Source organism: Pelophylax lessonae (genome assembly GCF_965119305.1).
Source record: "Pelophylax lessonae genome assembly, chromosome: 9".
In the NCBI taxonomy this organism is placed as follows: Eukaryota; Metazoa; Chordata; class Amphibia; order Anura; family Ranidae; genus Pelophylax; species Pelophylax lessonae.
In genome coordinates, this window is record NC_138776.1 from 76,966,024 (window position 1) to 76,987,182 (window position 21,159).

At 43.4% G+C, this 21,159-nt stretch overlaps 1 protein-coding gene across 1 annotated transcript in view; it reads left to right on the forward strand.

Moving 5' to 3' along the window:
* Positions 1 to 21,159, forward strand: part of CHST15 (carbohydrate sulfotransferase 15) — a 131,475-nt gene that overhangs the window by 93,979 nt on the left and 16,337 nt on the right. The window contains exons 6-7 of the mRNA XM_082267347.1: positions 8,050 to 8,206; positions 20,425 to 20,572. Coding sequence (XP_082123473.1) covers positions 8,050 to 8,206; positions 20,425 to 20,572 — 305 coding nt within the window. The remainder of the gene's footprint in view (positions 1 to 8,049; positions 8,207 to 20,424; positions 20,573 to 21,159) is intronic.

The following is a 21,159-nucleotide window of genomic DNA, read 5'->3' on the forward strand; positions in this document are numbered from 1 at the left end:
GCATAGAGCAGGTAGGTATATCATGTTAAGTGAAAAAAAAAAACACTGCGCTAGAGTATGGAAAAAGAACGCAGCCAACACTCAAGGTCAAAATACAAACTCTAAACTAATCATATTAACCAATGCAGCAGAGTTGATTGCCAAATGCATAAATAAATAGAAACTCAGCTCATAGACTCCATTATTGATCATAGACATAAAACATACACTAAAATATCAGAGCAATAATTGTAAAATCATGCAATAAAAAAGATGAATGACTGTTCATAAAAGTGGATAAATGGAAAAAAGTCTTCATCTGAATCCTGTGTGATAGCAAGTGAAGGGAAGGTAGTAGTGGTTGAAACAATATAAAGAAGATCCAGCTCCACACCCACTGTGATTTGTACAAACTGCTTACCAGATACAAATGACCACTAAGTTACACGTGGTAAAACTGGGCACGAGGAAATAAGATCTCCCTCAAACCATATGTGACTCTCTCCGCTCACACTGCTCCAACGGAACTCATATATAAAAACAAAAGAACACTTTCATAGTGCAGTACGTATAAACCAATTTATTGGTAGTATAAAAGATTGCACTTATGAAAAATTCAGATAAAACTAGCATAATAAACAATCCAAAACTAATATGATTGTGGTGTCCCTCTGGGCTTCTCTCTGGGCTCTCTCGTACACCAACCAATCCGGGATCTATCACGTGATGATGTCACCATCACAGGCCCCACCCACTCTGATATTTTAGTGTATGTTTTATGTCTGTGATCAATAACGGAGTCTATGAGCTGAGTTTCTATTTATTTAGGTATATCATGTTTTTTTTTTTTTTATTTTAGGGAAAAAAAGGTTTATAACTGCTTAAAGAGAAAAAGAACATGTAAAAAAAGTTCTTTGATTTCTAAATGATAATTATAAAGCTTTAACACATTGAGTTCTAATTGGTTCTGTTTTTATGAATGAAGAACTTTTTATTAGTTGAGAATATGGATTTGTAGAAGATTTCCAACCTGTGGAGTGACAGTCTGCCTCAGAATTTGGCCAATTACAGTTGGCCATGTATTGGTCTGGGACAGCCGTCAAATGGATTGATAGATATAACCCAGCTATGTTCTGTAAAAACATTTGACTCAAGGCCGATATCAACAAGCAAGAGAGTTTGTCATAGGAGAAACATGAAGGTTGCAATGGCTTAAGCCTCATACACACGCGTCGAAATTCAGCCGGGAATTTTCGTCCGGCGACCGATCTGCCGATTTTCGGCTTGTTAGTATGGTGCTCTCGACAACCGACTCCGATTTTTCGGCTGAAAAAATTCTGGTGTGCAGGTTATAAAATTTTTGTCCACGGTCAAAACACGTCCGATTTTCGTGCAGTCAGTACAGATTTGGACAGAGAAAAATCTTATGAGCAAGACTGGGCATGCTCAGAGATGAAAGAACACAAAGAAAGCAATCCAACACATGACATCACTTCTGAAGTATAATTCTGTCGGACGACAAAATTCGTGTGCAGTCTAGAGCACATTCCAACCAACAGACACGACTCTGGACAAAAGACGGACGACCGGTCGGCAGAAATTCGTTGCGTGTGTACGAGGCTTTACTTTACCTTCTGAAAATGCTTGCAGTCTGGCAGTCATACTGACACTCTGGAGTGAATAGTTTAATTTCCTGACCTGCAAGAGGACAACAACTTTTCTCTGACTTGCCTGATCAGTATTCTTCCTCCAGGCCAGCGATTCAGAAAGAATCAGAAAAAAATTCAGAAAGTAGGTCAGAAGCCAAATAAATATGTTGTCGAGGGAGGTGAGCATTGGCAGCCTTTGTGTTTATCCTATGACAAGTTTACTTTAAAGGTGACAAATATTCTAGTAAAAGGAATTGAATAAAGAAATCAACTTCTCCCCCCCACAGAAAATATGCATGGCACTAGCCAAAAATTCATAATACATGTAACATGTATATTTTAAGAAAAAGAAGTGTATTTCACTCATGCCAATCAATAACTAAGGTGGTGTTTATATACAAAAAAGTGGTAATGGGCAGCTGCTGTGGGCATATGCTAGGTGTATGAGATCATAAGTGTGACTAGTACACACTTACCATAGCGCTTGCTATATAAAGTCAATTGAAATAAGTACAAACATAGATGTGCACCATACATGTGCTAAATGATTCAAATAATTAGTAGAATAAAGTGCATGATGCATGTAAACAATCCGTGACAATAAAGTGCAAATCAATAGTACATATACTTCATGGACTAACACCATAGACATATATTAGTAAAGTGCTGGAAGTGTCCATGTAATTAAATTAAATTGCTTAAGAATATACAAAGTGATTCTTGTGCTCAAAAGTAGGAAACAAGTCCACCGATCTTCCTCTTAGTGAATAACCGGCGGAAATCGGATAGAAAATCACCACGGAGTGACAGTGGAATAGGTGAATTTCCTACTCACCAGATGAAGTTGATCTTGCTTCCTTTATAACAACAAGATCAAATCAGGCTTGAAAGGCTCACCATAGCCAGGTAAACGATATCCCTTAAGTGGCAATCCAATAGGTGCCTTACTTCATATGGGGGTGGTCTTGCATATCCTTAGTAATAATACAAGAAGGAAACCAGACTCCTCACAGTCAATTCCGTATGAAGTGTTTTATTGCCCAATCATGGGCTATGGCAACAAATTAGTCCAAAAGCAGTATGTAAAGTATAGATTGCCTATGCGGTGGTATTCCCGCTGTACCATTCGAAGCTGTTCCGAAACAACAAAGCGTGCAGCCACTTCCGTCTTGCGTTCCAACTTACAGATGCTGACGTCACCGTGTGCATTTCAATCTAATGCGTTTTGTCATCAGAATAACGTCTTCAGAGATGTATATTGTATACAATTTTTATTACAGGTATTTATATAGCACCAACAGTTAATGCAATGCTTTACAAATTGTACACTTCAGTCCCTGCCACACACCCATATACCAAGAAAGTATTCATGTGTATGGACAGGAATATTTTATTGCAAACTCCCAATGGACCAATAAATGAAGGCACCAAGGGACACCAGTGAAAAGACATAAAAAGAGACATTAAAGCGAATATTAACCAAATGTGGAATAGGGGGAGGGTGCCACCGTGTGCCACAATTGCTCTGGCAAGACTCAAGGTCACATGGTCAAGAATAGAAAGGGGTAATTTCTTCCAGTATAAGGGGAAAACAGTAGTACATTCTGATGGTATATGTTCTCCCTGTAGTATGAATGATTTTCATTGACTTTCTCATAGGTTTCCTGGTCCTCCACTGTAAGAAAAGTATGAGAATCAGATTCTCAATGTACCATGTATGGGGATTTAAAAAACAGTTGATTCATCATATACTGTATATAGAAGACAATATGCAACATAAATGAGTAATGTCCATACATTTACAGGTTTAATCGATTTTGATTAGGATACAAATTTCAATAATTTAGACAAAGTAGTTAAAAAACTTTTTATGCTAAATGCAGTGAAAAACTTTGATTATCATGCACATGTAGGACTCTGGCAGTGCACAAAGGAGCAGATACCGGTCTTGCTAAAAAAAAAATGAAGGAACACTTTTTAATCAGAGTATAGGATCAAGTCATTAATACTCTTGGGATATTGATCTCGTCAATTAAGTAGCAGAGGAGCTTGGTTATTAGTTTAAGCTGCTTTGGTGTTAGTGAAATTAACAACAGGTGCACTAGATGGGCAACAATGAGAGGACCTCCAAAACAGAAATTGTTTTACAGGTGGGGGACTCTGATATTTTTTTTCTCCACTCATCTTTTCAGACTGTTTTTCACAAGTTTTTTATTTGGCTAGGGTCAGTGTCACGACTGGTAGCATGAGGTGATATCTAGACCCTATAGAGGTTGCACAGGCAGTCCAACTCATCCAGGATGGCGCATCAATACGTGCCATTGCTAGAAGCTTGGCTGTGTCTTCCAGCACAGTCTCAAGAGCATTGAGGAGATTCTAGGAGATAGGCAGTTACTGAAGGAGAGCTGGACATGGCTGTAGAAGGTCCTTAACCCATCAGCAGGACTGGTATCTGCTCCTTTGTGCAAGGAGGAATAGGATGAGCACTGCCAGAGCCCCACATAATGACCTCCAGCAGGACAGTGGTGTAAATGTCTCTGACCAAACAATCAGAAACAGACTTCATGAGGGTGGCCTGAGGGCCCGACATCCTCTAGTGAGCCCTGTGCTCACTGCCTGGCACCGTGGAGCTCGATTGGCATTTGCCATTGAACACCAGAATTGGCAGATCTGCCAGTGGCGCCCTGTGATTTTAACAGATGAGAGCAGGTTCACCCTGAGCACATGTGACAGACGTGAAAGGGTCAGGAGAAGCTGTAGAGAAGATTATGCTGCCCGTAACATTGTTCAGCATGACCGGTTTGGTGGTGGGTCAGTGATGGTCTGGGGAGGCATATCCATAGAGGGACAAACAGATCCCTACAGGCTAGACAATGGCTCCCTGACTGCCAATAGATATCGGGATGAAATCATCGGATCAAATGTCAGACCCAACACTGATTCAGTGGGTCCTGCGTTCCTCCTGGTGCACTCAATGCCTGGCCACATGTGGCAAGAGTACAGTATGTAGCCAGTTCCTGGAGGATGAAGGAATTAATACCATTGAATGGTCCCCACACTCGCCTGACCTAAATCCAATAGAACACCTCTGGGACATTATGTTTCGGTCTATCCAACGCCCCCAGGTTGCACCTCAGTTTTTTCAGGAGCTCAATGGTGCCCTGGTCCAGATCTGGGAGCAAATACCCCAGGACACCATCTGTCATCTCATTAGGAGCATGCCCCAACATCAGGCATGCATACAAGCACATAGGGGTCATACAAACTACTGATTCCCATTTTAAGTTGCTGCAATGAAAATTCAGCAAAATGGACTAGCCTGCTGTATAATTTTTTCACTTTGATTTTTGGGGTAACTTTCAATTCAGCCCTCTGTAGGTTGATAATTTTCATTTCCATCAAAAGATGTGGCATCCTTTCATTCCTAACACATTACCCAGTCCATATCAGTATAGATATCCAGCATGATATTTTCCCCCATTGGAATCTGATGTTTTCAAAGTGTTACTTTAATTTTTTTGAGCAGTGTATATATATATATATATATATATATATATATATATATATATATATGTAATGGCACCCCGGACACAAAAGGGTTAAAACCGTTTAGGAGATCTTCCCCTTCCAGAGCTACAGGCACAGCTACTTGCAGGACACCAAACTCCCGAACTGGAAACCAAGGAATGATGCAAACAGTGTAGCTGGAACCTTATGAATGCTGCAAACAGCTGAATAGGAAAAACCATATGAAGGGTTTACACTCCTAGCAGTCAAACTGGAACAGCATACAATAAATCCCCCCAATAAAGAGACAAAGCTCCGAGTTGAGGGTAAAACAGGAACAACATTTATTGGAAGAACACAGCACACTTTTATACAGAATTTGGAACATCCTTCCCCCAACAACCGCTTTCCCATTGGTCAATTGCACAGTACCTGCAGTTCCCCATAAGGTCCTCTCCAGCCATGCAAATGAGGGCTTGAAAATGAGTCAGCAGTGATTGGTCAGATAGCTTGACCAGAAGGACTGCCATGTGCAAGGAGACAGAAGCCCCCAGGGGGCAATCAATGTACACAATAGCCAGACACAGAACAATGGTTCCCTAACGAGCCCTCAATACACATTACTCTGAGTGTCACTATATCTCTTAGCAGACAGCAGGCAAGTTCATTAGCACACCCGACAATAGGTGAATGGAGAGCCACCTCAGACAGTCCGTCTCCTCATTGGACTTCCTGGAATGACCATATTAGGAGTGCACTTCCGGTGCCTTACAGTTTACAGGAATAAGGTTTAGCTTCTAGGATAGAGGCAAGACTCCATTAGCCACATGGTTAAAGAAACACAAAAAGACACAAAAATGCATAACTCCCAGTCTACTGAACAGAACCCCCACATTCAACCCATCCCCAGATAGCCTGGATCTGAGCGCTCAACATATCCAAACAGCGCTCAGATGCCACAAACACAGTCAAATCGCCATGGGGTTTACATTTAGCATGGGCTGATGAGAGGGTCCATAGTCACATTGCAGGAGGCGAGCAACCAGGCTTCTCCAATGCCCAGTGGCGAGATTGTTCTCGTCACAATATATATATATCTGTCATCATGACTTTCTGTGAAATGTAAGAATATGTATACTGTATATCTGTTCACTACACCTCTGATCTAACCACACAAAGGATGTGTCAGATGACAATGCCTCAGGAGATTGTTGGAGCATATCTTTCCAAAACTGGGAACAACTATTGATGAACATCTAATTTAAATTGATTTAAATTGATTACTTATGTACCAAACAGTTTATTAGGAACAATGAACTAACTTTGGGTATTTCAGAAGAGCCTCAATTCCTTATAACATAGATTCCCCATTCCACAAACATTCCTTTTTTTATTGTGGTCCAAGTTGACATGATTGCACCATGCAATGTCTACAGATTTGTCAGCTGCACATTAATGCTGCAGATCTCCCAATCTACCACATCCCAAAGATGTTCTAGTGGATTCGGGTCCACTGATAAGTCTACTGTTTGTGTTCCTCAGCAGAAATTAAGATTCATGAGACCAGGCTACATTTTTCCAGCCTTCTTCTGTACAGTCTTCATGAGGCTGTGCCCATAGAAGCTGTAGCTTTCTGCTCTTTGCTGATAGAAGTGGATATTTTTTTAAATCGGGGACAATACTTACATTCAATGAGAAGTGCATCTTGTGCTGAAGGCTGCTATCTGGTCATAGGCAATTGTCAAGATTTCTGACTATGCCTGTCCTTTCTGCCACCCCTTCCAGCCGTAGAAGGTGTACATCAGTGAAAGGTTCTCTATGAATGGAAGAGGCAGACATTTCATTCATCTGCCCATTCCCCCATTCAAAGATCTCTTTTCATTAATAGAAGCTATAATACAACTTCTATGTGTCATAGTCAGGCTCGAAGACCAGTAGCTATAGCAGTAGAAAGGCTTCACCAACCAGCTGGACAAGCAGGTCACCCTGGCAAATGACTCATCTGAGGTGTGGTGTCTAAGCACTAACCGGTATTCACCAGAGCCTCCTCATGGTAAAGATTGGGTTTTGCTGTGTGCTAGTACCAGTTTGTGGTCCTCATGATTGCCCCACTGGGAGGTGAGCAAGCCAGGGTCCGGTAGCAGATATAGCAGATAGGGATCAAGCAGAAGCATAGTTGGTTAACAAGCCAAAGATTTGGAACAAGTAGTTGCAGGTTGGGATCAAGCGGAAGCGTAGTTGGGGAACAAGCCAATGGTCAGTAATAAGTGGTAGAGGAAATAAGTACAGTTGCAGGTACGCAAAGGAGCAAGATATCGGCTGGTGAGAGCACAATAATCTGGCAAATAATGCAAAGACATGGCTTAAATCAGGAAGTTCATGGGAGGAGCAAGGAGTTTAAGGTTCACCAGCAACATGTTACAAGACAAGATTATGCAAAAGTTCAGACAAGACGCTGTCCAGCATCTAAGGTGGTAGACCATGGAGAGCTGCTGACAGACGCAGCAGAGATTGCGGGTTCAGATCCCGTTCCTAACACTATGAATGGTGGAGGGGGTTTGAAAAAGGCAGACAGGTCCAGTATCTCTAAATACATGGTCAAATCACTGAGAACACATTTTCCCTATTCTGGTGTTTTTGATTGCCTTAAGTTCCTGACCTTTACCTACAAAATGTATGCATTAGGCTGCTGCCACATGATGGGCCGATTAGATAATTTCACAAATAATCTGGTGTACATGTGTTTCTGATAAATTGCTTGATGACTATATATTGATGATCAAACTTGACAATCGTCAACTGGCAATAGGCAACAGTCATTCTGCTGCAGATTGTTATAAGTGGCCTGCATAACCCTTACAAGCTATTTGTGTTCCTTTGCTTATCATCTGTTGTATGTTATCCCTCTCCACAGGTTGTATTCCGACTATCTGTACTTTGCTATTGCAAACAAGTCTGCCGAGGACTTCAATGACAAAGTGAATGAGTCTCTGCAGATGTTTGACAGCTGCCTGCAAGGGTCTTCTCTCCGAGCTTGCGCTTACAACACCACCTTCAGTAACATTCTGCCGGTATGTAGACACCTCTCCTGGGAAATCACGGTGCACAGCCAGAGCCTCTTACATCTGTTCTAATCCGGAGCTAAGGAAAATGACACATGCTGTTACAACGGGGATTTGGAGAGCTGTGTGTCATTAGTCCTGGCTTGCTTATTGCCTGCACGCCACAGAATACTTTAATAGAACTCTAGTATAATCTCTACAAGTGCACATTGTGGCTTGTTATTGAAACATTTACTTACCTGAAAGTCATTTATATTGTGACTTTCACAACACAAGCACCCCATTGAAGGAAAATCGCTTATCTGGGGTCTCATTATTCATAGAGGTTTATTTTAAGTGGCACTGTTGATATATGGATGTGTGAACTATTTTGACTTCCAAAAATGCGTATTTCCCTCTATTCATTTTTCTGATCCAGACAACCCCACAAGACAGCAAAACCAGATTCTGACCTCCCATTTCTATATTGCAGCTAAACCAATGCAGTTTGGTCAGGGCCCGCCCTAGCTTGTGATTGGATAGTGAGGAGCAGCAGTGCTCTGACTCGAGGTCAGCTCTTGTATCAGCCAGCTTGCTGAGCTGTCTTCAGTGCAGTAAATCCTGATTGGTTTACAGTGTTCCCTCTGTATTTACCAGCCTAAATCCTGGGGTGCTGGGAACCAAAGCAGGCTAAAAAAAATGACACCCTGATCTACTATTTTTTTATCCTTTTAAGCCAATTTGTATTCTGCTACATATTTGTGGTAAAAAAAATCCCAATAAGCGTATTTTGATTGGTATAACGTCTTCAAACTAGGGGAAGATTTATGTCATTTTCCTTTATTTCCTTTTTTTTTTTACTAGCAATGGCGGCGATCTGCAATTTTTAGCAGGACTGCGACATTGCGGCGGACAGATCGGACCCCTAACTGACATTTTGACACTTTTGGGGGGACCAGTGACATTACTACAGTAATCAGTGCTAAAAACATGCACTGTTACTGTACTAATGACACTGGCAGGGAAGGGGTTACCACCAGGGGTGATTAAAGGGTTAAGTGTGAGCCTAGGGGAGTGTTTTCTAACTGTGGGGGGGAGGGACTTGTGAAATGAACACAGAGACCTGTGATCCTATATAGGAGGATAGGCATCAGCATCCCCGCTGCATCCAGCAGCGCGCTAGCCCCCAGGAGCGCTCCAGCGAACCCATACATCGGTTCGTGCAGCCGAGCCAGCCTGCCGCAGTATATCTGCAGAGGGCGGTCGGCAAGTGGTTAATAAACACATACAGCCCAACTCCAGGATTTAGTAAAAATCTATCCTTGTAGTAGATTACTGCTGCACTGCAGTGGTTAAATACACTATATTCACAACTGCAGACTGACAGCGGTGAGACCCGGAAGTGCAGAGGACGGTCTATGTGGACAGCTTTACCCCAGATGCCTGCATACTTTGATGGGCCTCTTTTAACCACTTCTGGACCAGAAGGTTTTACCCCCTTAATGACCAGGCCATTTTTTGCGATTCGGCACTGCATTATTTTAACTGACAATTGTGTGGCCGTACGATGCTGTACCCAAATTAAATGAATGTCCTTTTTTTCCCCCAAAAATAAAGCTTTCTTTTGGTGGTATTTGATCACCTGTGCGATTTTTATTTTTTGCTCTATAAACAAAAAAAAGAGCAACGAATCTGAAACAAAAACAATATTTTTTACTTTCTGCTATATAACATTCCCAATAAAAAAAAATTTAAAATCAAAAATTTTCATCATTTTAGGCCAATATGTATTCTAAAATATATGTTTGGTAACATAAATCCCAATAAGTGTTAGCGCAAAAGTTATCACGTCTACAAATTAGGGGAAAGATTTATGTAATTTCTATTTATTTATATTTTACTAGTCATGGCGGCGATCAGCAACCAAAACATGCACTGTTACTGTACTAATGAGACTGGTAGGGAAGGGGTTAACACCAGGGGTCATCAAAGGGTTAAATGTGTCCCTAGAAGGTGCTTTCTAACTATATGGGGGGATGGGCTTGCTGAATGAACGCAGAGACCAGTGTTCCTAAATAGGAGGAATGCAGGATCCCTGTGTTTATTGGTTACAATGGCAGATCACCCAGGGCCGGCCTTAGGTGTTCAGGCGCCCTGTGCGAGCTAATCCTGTGGCGCCCCCCCCCCCATCCTCACCTCTCGCACCCCCCTAAACTTGGCTGTATCTATTGAAAAACTATTAAAGAGTATAATTGCTGCTAATTGACTCCAAGTGGGTGCAGCAGCAAGATAAAAACAGGGAAAAAAATCAGCGCAAAAATAGTATTTACCCTAAAATGATATATAAATACGTCACCCAAATCTGTTTCTGTTGTAAAAAGTGCACAGTGCAAAATAATAATTAAATCTGCATGGCTACTACAGTATACAGATCATATACCACTACTAGATAAATAACAATTAAATATTCATAACCTCTACAATGTGCAAAAATTTAATCAACATAGCGTAATTCCATAAAATGCATCGGCTTTTATTTAAGTCTGGTGAGTCAGTTTGGGGTGATTGGTGGAAGCAGCTTTGTCACCATAAATATTTATTTGCACTTTTTTGCACATTTTATTGCACCTTTTTGGCACTTCATTGGACTTTTCTTGGAACTTTTTTATGTTCACTAATAACATAGCCCCCCTAACATTAGAGACCCCCCCATGGAGCCCCCCCTTACATCAGAGACCCCACAGAGCCCCACTTACATCAGAGACCCCCCCACGGAGCCCCCCCCTTACATCAGAGACCCTCAGAGCCCCACTTACATCAGAGACCCCCCACAGAGCCCCACTTACATCAGATACCCCCCACAGACCCCCTTACATCAGAGACCCCCACAGAGCCCCCCTTACATCAGAGACCCCCCCCCACAGAGCCCCCCTTACATCAGAGACCCCCACAGAGTCCCCCTTACATCAGAGACCCCCACAGAGTCCCCCTTACATCAGAGCCCCTCAGAGCCCCTCCTTACATCAGAGACCCCCCACAGAGCCCCCTTTACATCTAAGTCCCCCCACAGGCCCCCCTTACATCAGAGACCCCCCACAGAGTCCCCCTTACATCAGAGACCCTCAGAGCCCCCTTTACATTAGAGACCCTTCACAGACCCCCTTACATCAGAGACCCCCCACCCCACAGACCTACCTTAAATCAGAGACCCCCACAGACCCCCTTACATCAGAGACCCTCACAGACTCCATTTACATCAGAGCCCCCCCCATAGACCCCCCTTACATCAGAGACCCCCACTCAGACTCCCCTTACATCAGAGACCCCCCCAGACCCCCCTTACATCAGAGCCCCCCCCAGACCCCCCTTACATCAGAGCCCCCCACAGACCCCCCTTACATCAGAGACCCCCCTTACATCAGAGACCCCCCACAGATTACCCCTTACATCAGAGCCCCCCACAGACTCTCCTTACATCAGAGCCCCGCACAGATTCCCCTTACATCAGAGCCCCCCACAGACTCTCCTTACATCAGAGCCCCCCACAGATTCCCCTTACATCAGAGCCCACCACAGACCACCCCTTACATCAGAGACCCCCCTTACATCAGAGCCCACCACAGATCACCCCTTACATCAGAGACCCCCCTTACATCAGAGACCCCCCCCAGACCCCCCTTACATCAGAGCCCCCCCAGACCCCCCTTACATCAGAGCCCACCACAGATCACCCCTTACATCAGAGACCCCCCTTACATCAGAGACCCCCCCAGACCCCCCTTACATCAGAGCCCCCCCAGACCCCCCTTACATCAGAGCCCCCCACGCCTTACTTCAGAGCCCCCCTTACATTTGTTACTGGAGCAGGGTAAGCTTACTTACCCCAGGATGAAGGAAGGCTCACGCTGCAGCTTTTCTTCTGTGTTAAAATTCCCGCCCACACATCCCCGGAGAGTGTGGGCGGGGCAGACCCAGGAGGAGAGGGGAGGGGGGAGGAGGACGATCTCTGTCTCTCTCCTCTCGCGTCCCTGAAGCTGAGCTGTGTGTGAGATACACAGCTCAGCCGTGCAGAGAGTCGGAACTCAGAGACACAGGTACAGCCGCAAAGCGGGAGGTAAGCGGCGGCCGCGGCCTGTGTTAACCCTCTCCAGGCCGCGGTCGCCGCATACCTCCCGCTGTGCGGCTTCATCATTTGCGAGCTGTGATGGCCACAGGGCGCCCCTATTGCCCATGACGCCCTGTGCGGCCGCACAGCTCGCACACCCCAAAGGCCGGCCCTGAGATCACCGTTCTGTCTCCACTGCGAGTGATCGCGGGTGCCTGGCAGATATCGCAGCCGCTGGACCCACTGATTGGCTCCCCCTGTGGCCAATCGGCGCATGCACGCCTCCGGCGGTGAATGCACACCCCCACTAGCTGTCCTACAAAGTGACGCACAGTTACGTTGCTTCGTTGGACAGAGCCGACCTGCCGCAGTGAAACTATGGCGGCTTGTTGGCAAGCGGTTAATCAATAACCACGTGATTTGCTAAATGTTGAACCTTCATTAAATGTAACCATATTGCTACACTTAGAGGCGCTTCTCTTACTTAAAGCCTGAAAGTTAAATATTAACCCTTTGCCAGTTAAACTTTTGTTCATACCATCACTGTCCCCCCTGTGACATGGACAGCCCCCCTCACTGAAGTCATATCACATCGTTACAAATCTCATAGAAGTAGTGGTTGAAGTCGGGCTTTGAATCGCACTCAGTGTGACTGCAGACTTCTACTCAGTTGTTTTGCGTATTGCAAGACATCGCTCGTTATCAAGTTAAGGTTTTTTCAAATTTTTCTGCTCCTCTTGTAAAATACTCGTAGAACATGTTACTCGCAATCCAAGGTTTTACTGTATTTAGGGCCAGTTCACACCATAGAAACGCAGTCCAGATGCTCTTTTGTATGCATATTTTTGATGCATTCCAGTGCATTTTTGACACGTTTTTGCTGCATTTTAATGCAGTCCAGAGCATTTTCCTCCTTTTTTTCATAACCTTAAATAAGGACGTGTGTTCAGTGCATTTTTTGTGCGTTTAGGTACGTTCCCGTGTGTTTTTGATGCATTTTACAGTGTTCCAGTACAGTCCAGTGCAGGAAAAATGCAGCATGTTCTACTTTTTTTTTCTGGAACCGGAACGCACTGGAACTGCAAGCACTGGTGTGAACTATGTCATTAAAAACCATATACCCTACTTTACATGCATTTTTGATGCAGAAAAAAAGCGCACTCGACTGCATTTGGTGTGAACTGGCCCTTTCTTGGTGCAGAACAAACAGCCTATATATAGTATGTCATACTCAGTTCATGCATGCTGCAAAACATAGGAACATGTACAATCAGCTTACTTTGTTTCAGGAAAGCTCTTAGGAAAAATAAATAAATTATAAATACAAAGACCGCATAGATTCTAATGTAAAAAAGGATGATAATCAAGTGTCATAGGAAAGAGGCAAACTGGAAAAAAAGGTTAAAAAAAGTTGGAGCAGTGATAAATAGACACGTGCATGACGGAAAAATGGGTTTTGTTTAATTTTTTTTTTGTTTATCGGATCATTCAATATTATTGTAACTTCGGATCATTCATAACTTCGGATCATTAAAATATGTTTCGTTCTATTCGTTTAGATGCAATATTAGTAACTTTGGATCATTCGTAACTTCGGATCATTCAAATATGTTTCGTTCTATTCGTTTAGATGCAGTATTTGTTACTTCGGATCATTCGTAACTTCGCATGCATTCGTAGTTGTTTCATTTAATTCGTTTAGAAAAGCCATTCATTACTTTGGGCTCGGACACTTCATTCATTCAGACATTGGTGGTTGTATTCGTAATCAACAAATCAAACAAAACAGTATCACTGGCCCACCAAACCCTGTCTGGACTATGGATGGAATGAAGTCTGACACAGAAAAACACACAAGGGAATAAGGGACAAGCTCATTGGCCAGAGATAACACACTAACACTGCCCATCCGAAAATCGAATGAATCCAAATATATCCAAAAGAAATATGAATGCATTCATCAATTATTTCTTTATATTCAGCGATAACAAATAGTCGGAAAGAACGAAAGTGTTAAATTGAAATGATCCAAATTTAATTGATTCGTTGAATCATTTTTCGTTCTATCGGATTTTTGTTCTTTCAGATTTTTGTTCTTTCAGATTTTCGTTTTTTCGAATTTTTGTTCTGACAATTCGCTTTTGTACGCATTCTTCAAAATTTCGGATACTCCCGAATGAACAAAAATGCCAAATTTCATCTGAAAACGAATTTGGAACTTAATGAATTGCACATGTCTAGTGATGAACATTAAGCGGTCAGCCTGGGCCTGGGGGAAGGGGAGGGGTCTGCATTATGTGGTACATAATCGCCAGGTGATGCAATTGAGAGCACGGTACAGCAATGTTTAGTGATTTTAGGATGTGATCTCTGGCTCTTCAATTACTGTACAATTTATGAAATGCTTTCTGGTCTGATGTTCATTACCAGTAAACTTGTTAAAACATTCTGCATACCAGCAAGTAATCCTAGTTTTAATTATTATTATATAGGATTTATATAGCGCCAACAGTTTGCGCAGCGCTTTACAGCGTGGGGGAAGACAATACAGTTACAGTACAATTTATAACAGGAATTTTAATGGTAAATGTTATTTAATAGGAGTGCTCTTATTTTATCATCTTATTAAGGCAATAAAACACAGATATCAAAAGTAGAACTTTAGAAAAAAAATGGTGAACAGGCAGGTTTTTTTTAAAATCGTTAGCTGCACAAAGAAACATTTGTGCAAACTGAATGTCATTGTATGTTTTTGCCTAGATTAATTGCTGTATCATCAGCTCCACCTAGTGGCAAAAATGCAATGTCGTTTTCTGAAATACCTTGATAGGAAATTATACTGCATTTTGGCCACTAGATGGAACTGATGATACAGGAATCAAGCTTTTTGAAAACATTCAGTGAAATTTCGTTCAGCTTGCACAAATGCTTCTGACATTTGTGCAACAAATGTTTTCTAAATTAGCCCTTATGTTTCTTCTGCATCTGGCAGGGTTCACACTGATGCGATGCAAGACACCGCATGTAATTTGCACTGGAATCGCAGCTCATTCCTGTGTGATCTACATGCGATGTTTCTGGGGTGTGATTTGACCCATGGACTTGTATGGCTCAAATTGCACCGCATTCGCACCAAACTTGTGCAGGAACCTTTTCTTTGTCCGCACCAGAATCAGTGTTCAACCCATGCGATCCGATTCTGGAAATCACACTGCGATTTGCAAACTGATTTAGGGGTTCACACTGATGCCATGCAGGACACCGCATGTAATTCGCACCTGAATCACAGCTCATTCCTGTACGAATTACATGCGGTGTTTCTGGGGTGCTATTTGATCCATAGATTTGTATGGCTTAAATTGCACCGCATTCGCACCAAACCCATGCAGGACCCTTTTCTTTTTCCGCACCAGAATCAGTGTTCAACCCATGCAATTCGATTCTGCAAATAACACTGCATTTTACAAACTAATTTCGGGGTGTCGTTAATGTAACATACGAGTCGTAATCGGTTCACATTTACAGGCTGCGATTTTAATGCAGTGGGGATTGGCAGCAAATTTGCATCGCACCTAGTGTGAAACAAACCTTAAAGTTTCTTACGTCCCCGCATGCCTTGTACACACACGCATGCAGCTCAATGTACAATTTTGCCAATGCCGAGATGAATGAAGCGGGGGTGATGTCATCTCGACTTGGTCAATGAAAATAGCTAGAGATTGGTACTCAAAGCAAACTGGCCGAATACATGAGTGGCTGGGGAAGGGGGGGGGGGGGTACTCCAGGGCACCATGGTGTCAGAGAGTACCCTTTAAAGGACATCACGTCATTTGTCCGATTGACAGCTGACAGTTAGTTTAAGATTAAAAAAAGGAAAGAAAGACTGTGGTAATATGAGGGATATCAGCAAAAGCTGTGCGTCTGGGCGTTGGCATCGCATAGGCAGTAACCATCCAGTTGCTATAGGAATTGTAGTTCCATAGCAACTGGATTGTCACAGCAAATCTACTGCTTCCAGTCTGACAGCGTTTCCTGACATCCGTTATATTTTTAATGCCGTTTATCATCAATCTTTTTTGTTCTCTTTTAATTTAAACTAATTGGCAGCTCTCCATCTGGCAGGAAAGAGTGATGGTTTCGTTTCATTTTGATGCTTGTTCTTTATTGCTTTAATAGAATCTCAGAAACAAATGGCAATTTTCAAAGATCCTCTAAAATAGCTTTTTTTACCACTAAAATTAGGACTGCTGGCGGCTGTCCAGAATTTTATTAGGAATGCATAGCTTTTACTTCACATAGAAGTACGAATAGGAACATTAAAATATAAAAATTAAAGTAACAGCACAGAAGACATACATACACTAAATTGTCAAAAGTATTGGGACGCCTGCCTTTACACGCATTTGAACTTTAATGGCATCCCAGTCTTAGTCCGTAGGGTTCAATATTGAGTTGGTCTACCGATTGCAGCTATAACAGCTTCATCTCTTCTGGGAAGGCCGTCCACAAGGTTTAGGAGTGTGTCTATGGGAATGTTTGACCATTCTTCCAGAAATGCATTTGTGAGGTCAGGCACTGATGTTGGATGAGAAGGACTGGCTAGCAGTCTGCACTCTAATTCATCCCAAAGGTATTCTGTCGGGCTGAGGTTAGGACTCTATGCAGGCCAGTCAAGTTCCCCCACCCCAAACTCACTCATCCATGTCTTTATGCACCTTGCTTTGTGCACTGGTCCAAATCATTTGGGGGAGGGGGGATTATGGTGTGAGGTTGTTTTTCAGGGGTTGAGCTTGGCCCCTTAGTTCCAGTGAAGGGAACTCATAAGACATTTTGGACAATTTCATGCTCCCAACTTTGTGGGAACAGTTTGGGGATGGCTCCTTCTTGTTCCAACATGACTACACACCAGTGCACGAAGCAAGGTCCATAAAGACATGGATGAGCAAGTTTGGGGTGGAGGAACTTGACTGGCCTGTACAGAGTCCTGACCTCAAGTGGAGTGGGAACTGCGAGCCAGGCCTTCTCGTCCAATATCATTGCCTGACCTCACAAATGCGCTTCTTGAAGATTGGTCAAACATCCCCATAGACACACTCCTAAACCTTGTGGACAGCCTTCCCAGAAGAGTTGAAGCTGTTATAGCTGCAAAGAGTGGACCAACTCAATATTGAACCCTATGGACTAAGACTGGGATGCCATTAAAGTTTATGTGTGTGGAAAGGTGGGCATCCCAATACTTTTCACAATATAGTGTATGTACAGAGTAGATATCGATACATACAGTACATATATAATGGCTGTTCAAAAATTAAACGATGAAAGCCAAAACAATACTTGCATAGCTGGGTTTCTTTAGGCTCCGTTCACATGTCAGCGTATGGATCACGGGCAGAACCGCCACGGTTCCGCCCGCGATCTGGAGATTATTGCAAATCGCGGGACGCCTGTGCGTTGCCCGTTGATTTGCAATAGCCCCCCAAACGCTGAGCGATGTTGCCGCGATTTCCGCCTGCCGAATCGCGGTAACATTGCGCAAAAAAAATCGCGGGACGCAATACGCTCCAAAGAAGCTCTTTTTTGGGCGTAATGCGCCCCGCAATTTTTTTTTCGGCAAGCGGAAATCGCGGCAACTTAGCTCAGCGTTTGGGGGGCTATTGCAAATCAACGGGCAACGCACAGGCGTCCCGCGATTTGCAATAATCTCCGGATCGCGGGCGGAACCGCGGCGGTTCTGTCCGCGATCCATACGCTGACATGTGAACGGAGCCTTAAGGGAGTGCAAAGGTTACATTCTTTGCAACAGGTAAAGAAAATCTATCATTATAATTTTTTGTTAGAGTTCTGTCCCTTATGGGACAAAGTACATGTAGTACTTGGTCCCATGTTGCTAAGAGCTTTCTAAATCCGCCATAGACGGTTCGATTCTGGACCGGTTCAGCAGGGACTGGCCGCGATTCAAACAATGTATGGGCAGGCTTATTGTACCCAATCTGATCAATCAACTTGGGTACAACCAGCCTGTCAGATTTTTCATTTGATTATTGCCAGTGGCTATAGTTGCTAGCAATAATCAATGTGTGTGTTCTTCTGGCTGGGACAGCTTCCCCTACCTGGAGAACACATTATCTCCACGGGAGAGATTCCCTCATCAACACTGAAAGTGTTGATGGGGGAATCTAGCAAATTTCTTTCCTGCAACCCGTGGTTGCAGGAAAGAAAATTGCTCCATCTATGGCCAGCTATACCATCCATAGGCTAGAAGTTCCAAAGTGCCCCCCTCCCCTTCTGCTGTGGCCGATCTGACAACAGCTTTGAAGGAGATGGCTGATTCATAACTGCAGCTTATCTCAGCTATGAGCACTTTCCACAGTCAAGCAGTGGCAAGAGGAATGCAGAGCCTGACATGTTCCTCCTCCCTCTGCATTTCTCTTGCCGTTGCTTGTCTACTCCCACAGTATCCTTTAGGACTCCTATGAGCCTTAGTTTTCTCTGATGTCATTGTATGTAGGTTCATATCCAATCTGCAGATGTTCTTACAAGCTTCTGGGCAGGAGTACCTGGTGTCCTAAGCAGGGGCTGACTGGCAACTTTCGGCCCAGGGGGCAAGTACAAACCAGAGGCCCATGGTGCAGCTAATGGGCCCCCTACCACTTTCCCTCACCCCCCTCCCACTCTCCTAATCCTCCACCTTACCCCCATTCTAACCTGAAGCCCTGTTCCAGATTCTCTCTGCTTACCGGCTGAATCCAGGTTCCCGACCTGGCCAGGGGGAGATTGGGGGAGCTAAGACAGTTTGGTTGGGGCAGAAGAGTCTCCAGTGGAGCATGGAACCGGCCTCGGTTCAGACACAGTTTACACCATATATGCTGGAGGGGGGAGGCCTGCGCTTTGTCCCTGTCTTCAACCCGCACTCAGTAGGTCAGCGGCAGGGACTTTTTGCTTCTCTTCACCAGGAATCCTTTAGGCACGTCTGTAACAGAGGCAGTGCAGCCTTTTTACAGGGCATCAGAGCAGCCCGGGGGGCAATTACCCCCCTGTCCCATGGCCCAGTCCTCCCCTGGTCCTAAGCCTAGTAACTGCCAAATTCTTGGGATATGGGTGATGTCACATTCTTCCCAATAAGTCATTGCCACCCTTAATGGCCAGAAAGGCAGAGAAACAGTGATGTGTAGATCTAATCCAGTGTTAGTATTCCCAGGTATTCAGTGTGCTTCAGAAAGGGAGTTTCAGGCTTCCAAAGAGCAGAGGATCCAATACCTAATCCACATAGGATCCAATACTTGCTTTAGGCAATAGGCATCTGACATAAACCTTTAATTTTTAAAGGATAAGGGCACTAATAGTGCATGTATCCTTAGTGAATACCTCTGGCCTCATCATGCTAAACATTTAATAAATATACTATACTCACCTGTCACACCTCCCACCAAAGATCCTTGCTGTGCAATGTACCCCGCATTGCACAACCAATCGCCTAATATTCCCAACACTCCCGTGGACAAAGTTTTAGCCTTTCATGCATACATGCTCACTGACAGGTTCAGAAGACTTTGGATCTCTGGAGGGATGCATAAGCTTTTACAAATATGCTTGGCACAGGCAAGAGAGCCCAGAGATGAAAAGTGCACTTAACGTTTAAAAATTAATCGTAGAGAGAAAATATCATGGCATACATTTCAACCACTTTACATTAAAGTTGAACTTCAGCCAACTTTTTTTGCTGTAAAGGAAATGGTGAATTATTTGAACCTATGTCTGTGTATTGCTGTTTGTGTCCTTTTAAGCTCACTGTACATGTTACAATCTGACCATACAGTCTCTCTACAATCAACTTTAGATCTACCAAAATGATATAATATGATCTATCCAATCACTTTGTATCCAATCAGGCAGACCTTTGCACTACTTAGTTGTTGGTAGATCCAAAGGAAATTGTACAATCAGATTGTAATGTGGAGGTGAGCTTAAGGGGATGCATGCTTGCTTAGGTACCGGTGATCAGCATCATTAGGATGGGAAGAAAGGAAAAATCTATCTAACAAGGACACACAGCAAAAAGAAAAAAAAAATGTTCTGCTCGCTTTAGCTTAATAAAGTCCACTTTATGCATTTATTGTATTGCATCATCTTGTACCCTGTCCAGGTGCGGCTCCATGTTGGTCTGTATGCGGTATATCTGTGGGACTGGCTGTCCGTCTTTAACCTCGATCAGTTCCTCATACTTCGGCTGGAAGATCATGCAGCCAACATCATACAGAGCATGAGGCTTGTGTACCAGTTCCTCGGTCTTGGTAGGTACAGTGATCCACCCAGAAAACGGTCTGCTTTCTTGTCATTCTTAGAAAGAGTTCTGGTTATTTAGAGTTGGGTAGGGTGTGAAGGTGAGATCTTGGACCTAATTTATGAAATGTGGCATCATATTTTTATTTGCCTGCATTCTAAATGTGTGCATGCATTTTTTTCTATTGAGTATACAATATGTTTTCAGGTAAGAAAAGATTTCTGTTTCAAATGCCGCTTTATGCATTGACATACCTCTGTAGACCCAGGCACTTACTGTCTTGACACCATCCACAGGCAGCTTAACTCTTCTATAAGACACAGAGTTTAAAGGGTAATTCCACTTTTGTGGAAGAGTAGCAAATAAAAAAAAATAATATAGCATACACAAATCATATTGCAATTGAATGTTATTGAAAATTACCTTTCCTTTTCAATTTGCAGCTCAGTAGTTTTCTGTAAAATGAAATATGGCTACCTGGAGCTATTCTCTGTGTACTGACCTCACCTCAGAAACATAATTTCCTGCTTGTGTGATTGGCTCACTGATTTTCCCATGGGCTTGGGGGGGGGAGGGGGGGGCGGCGTCAGATGGGCC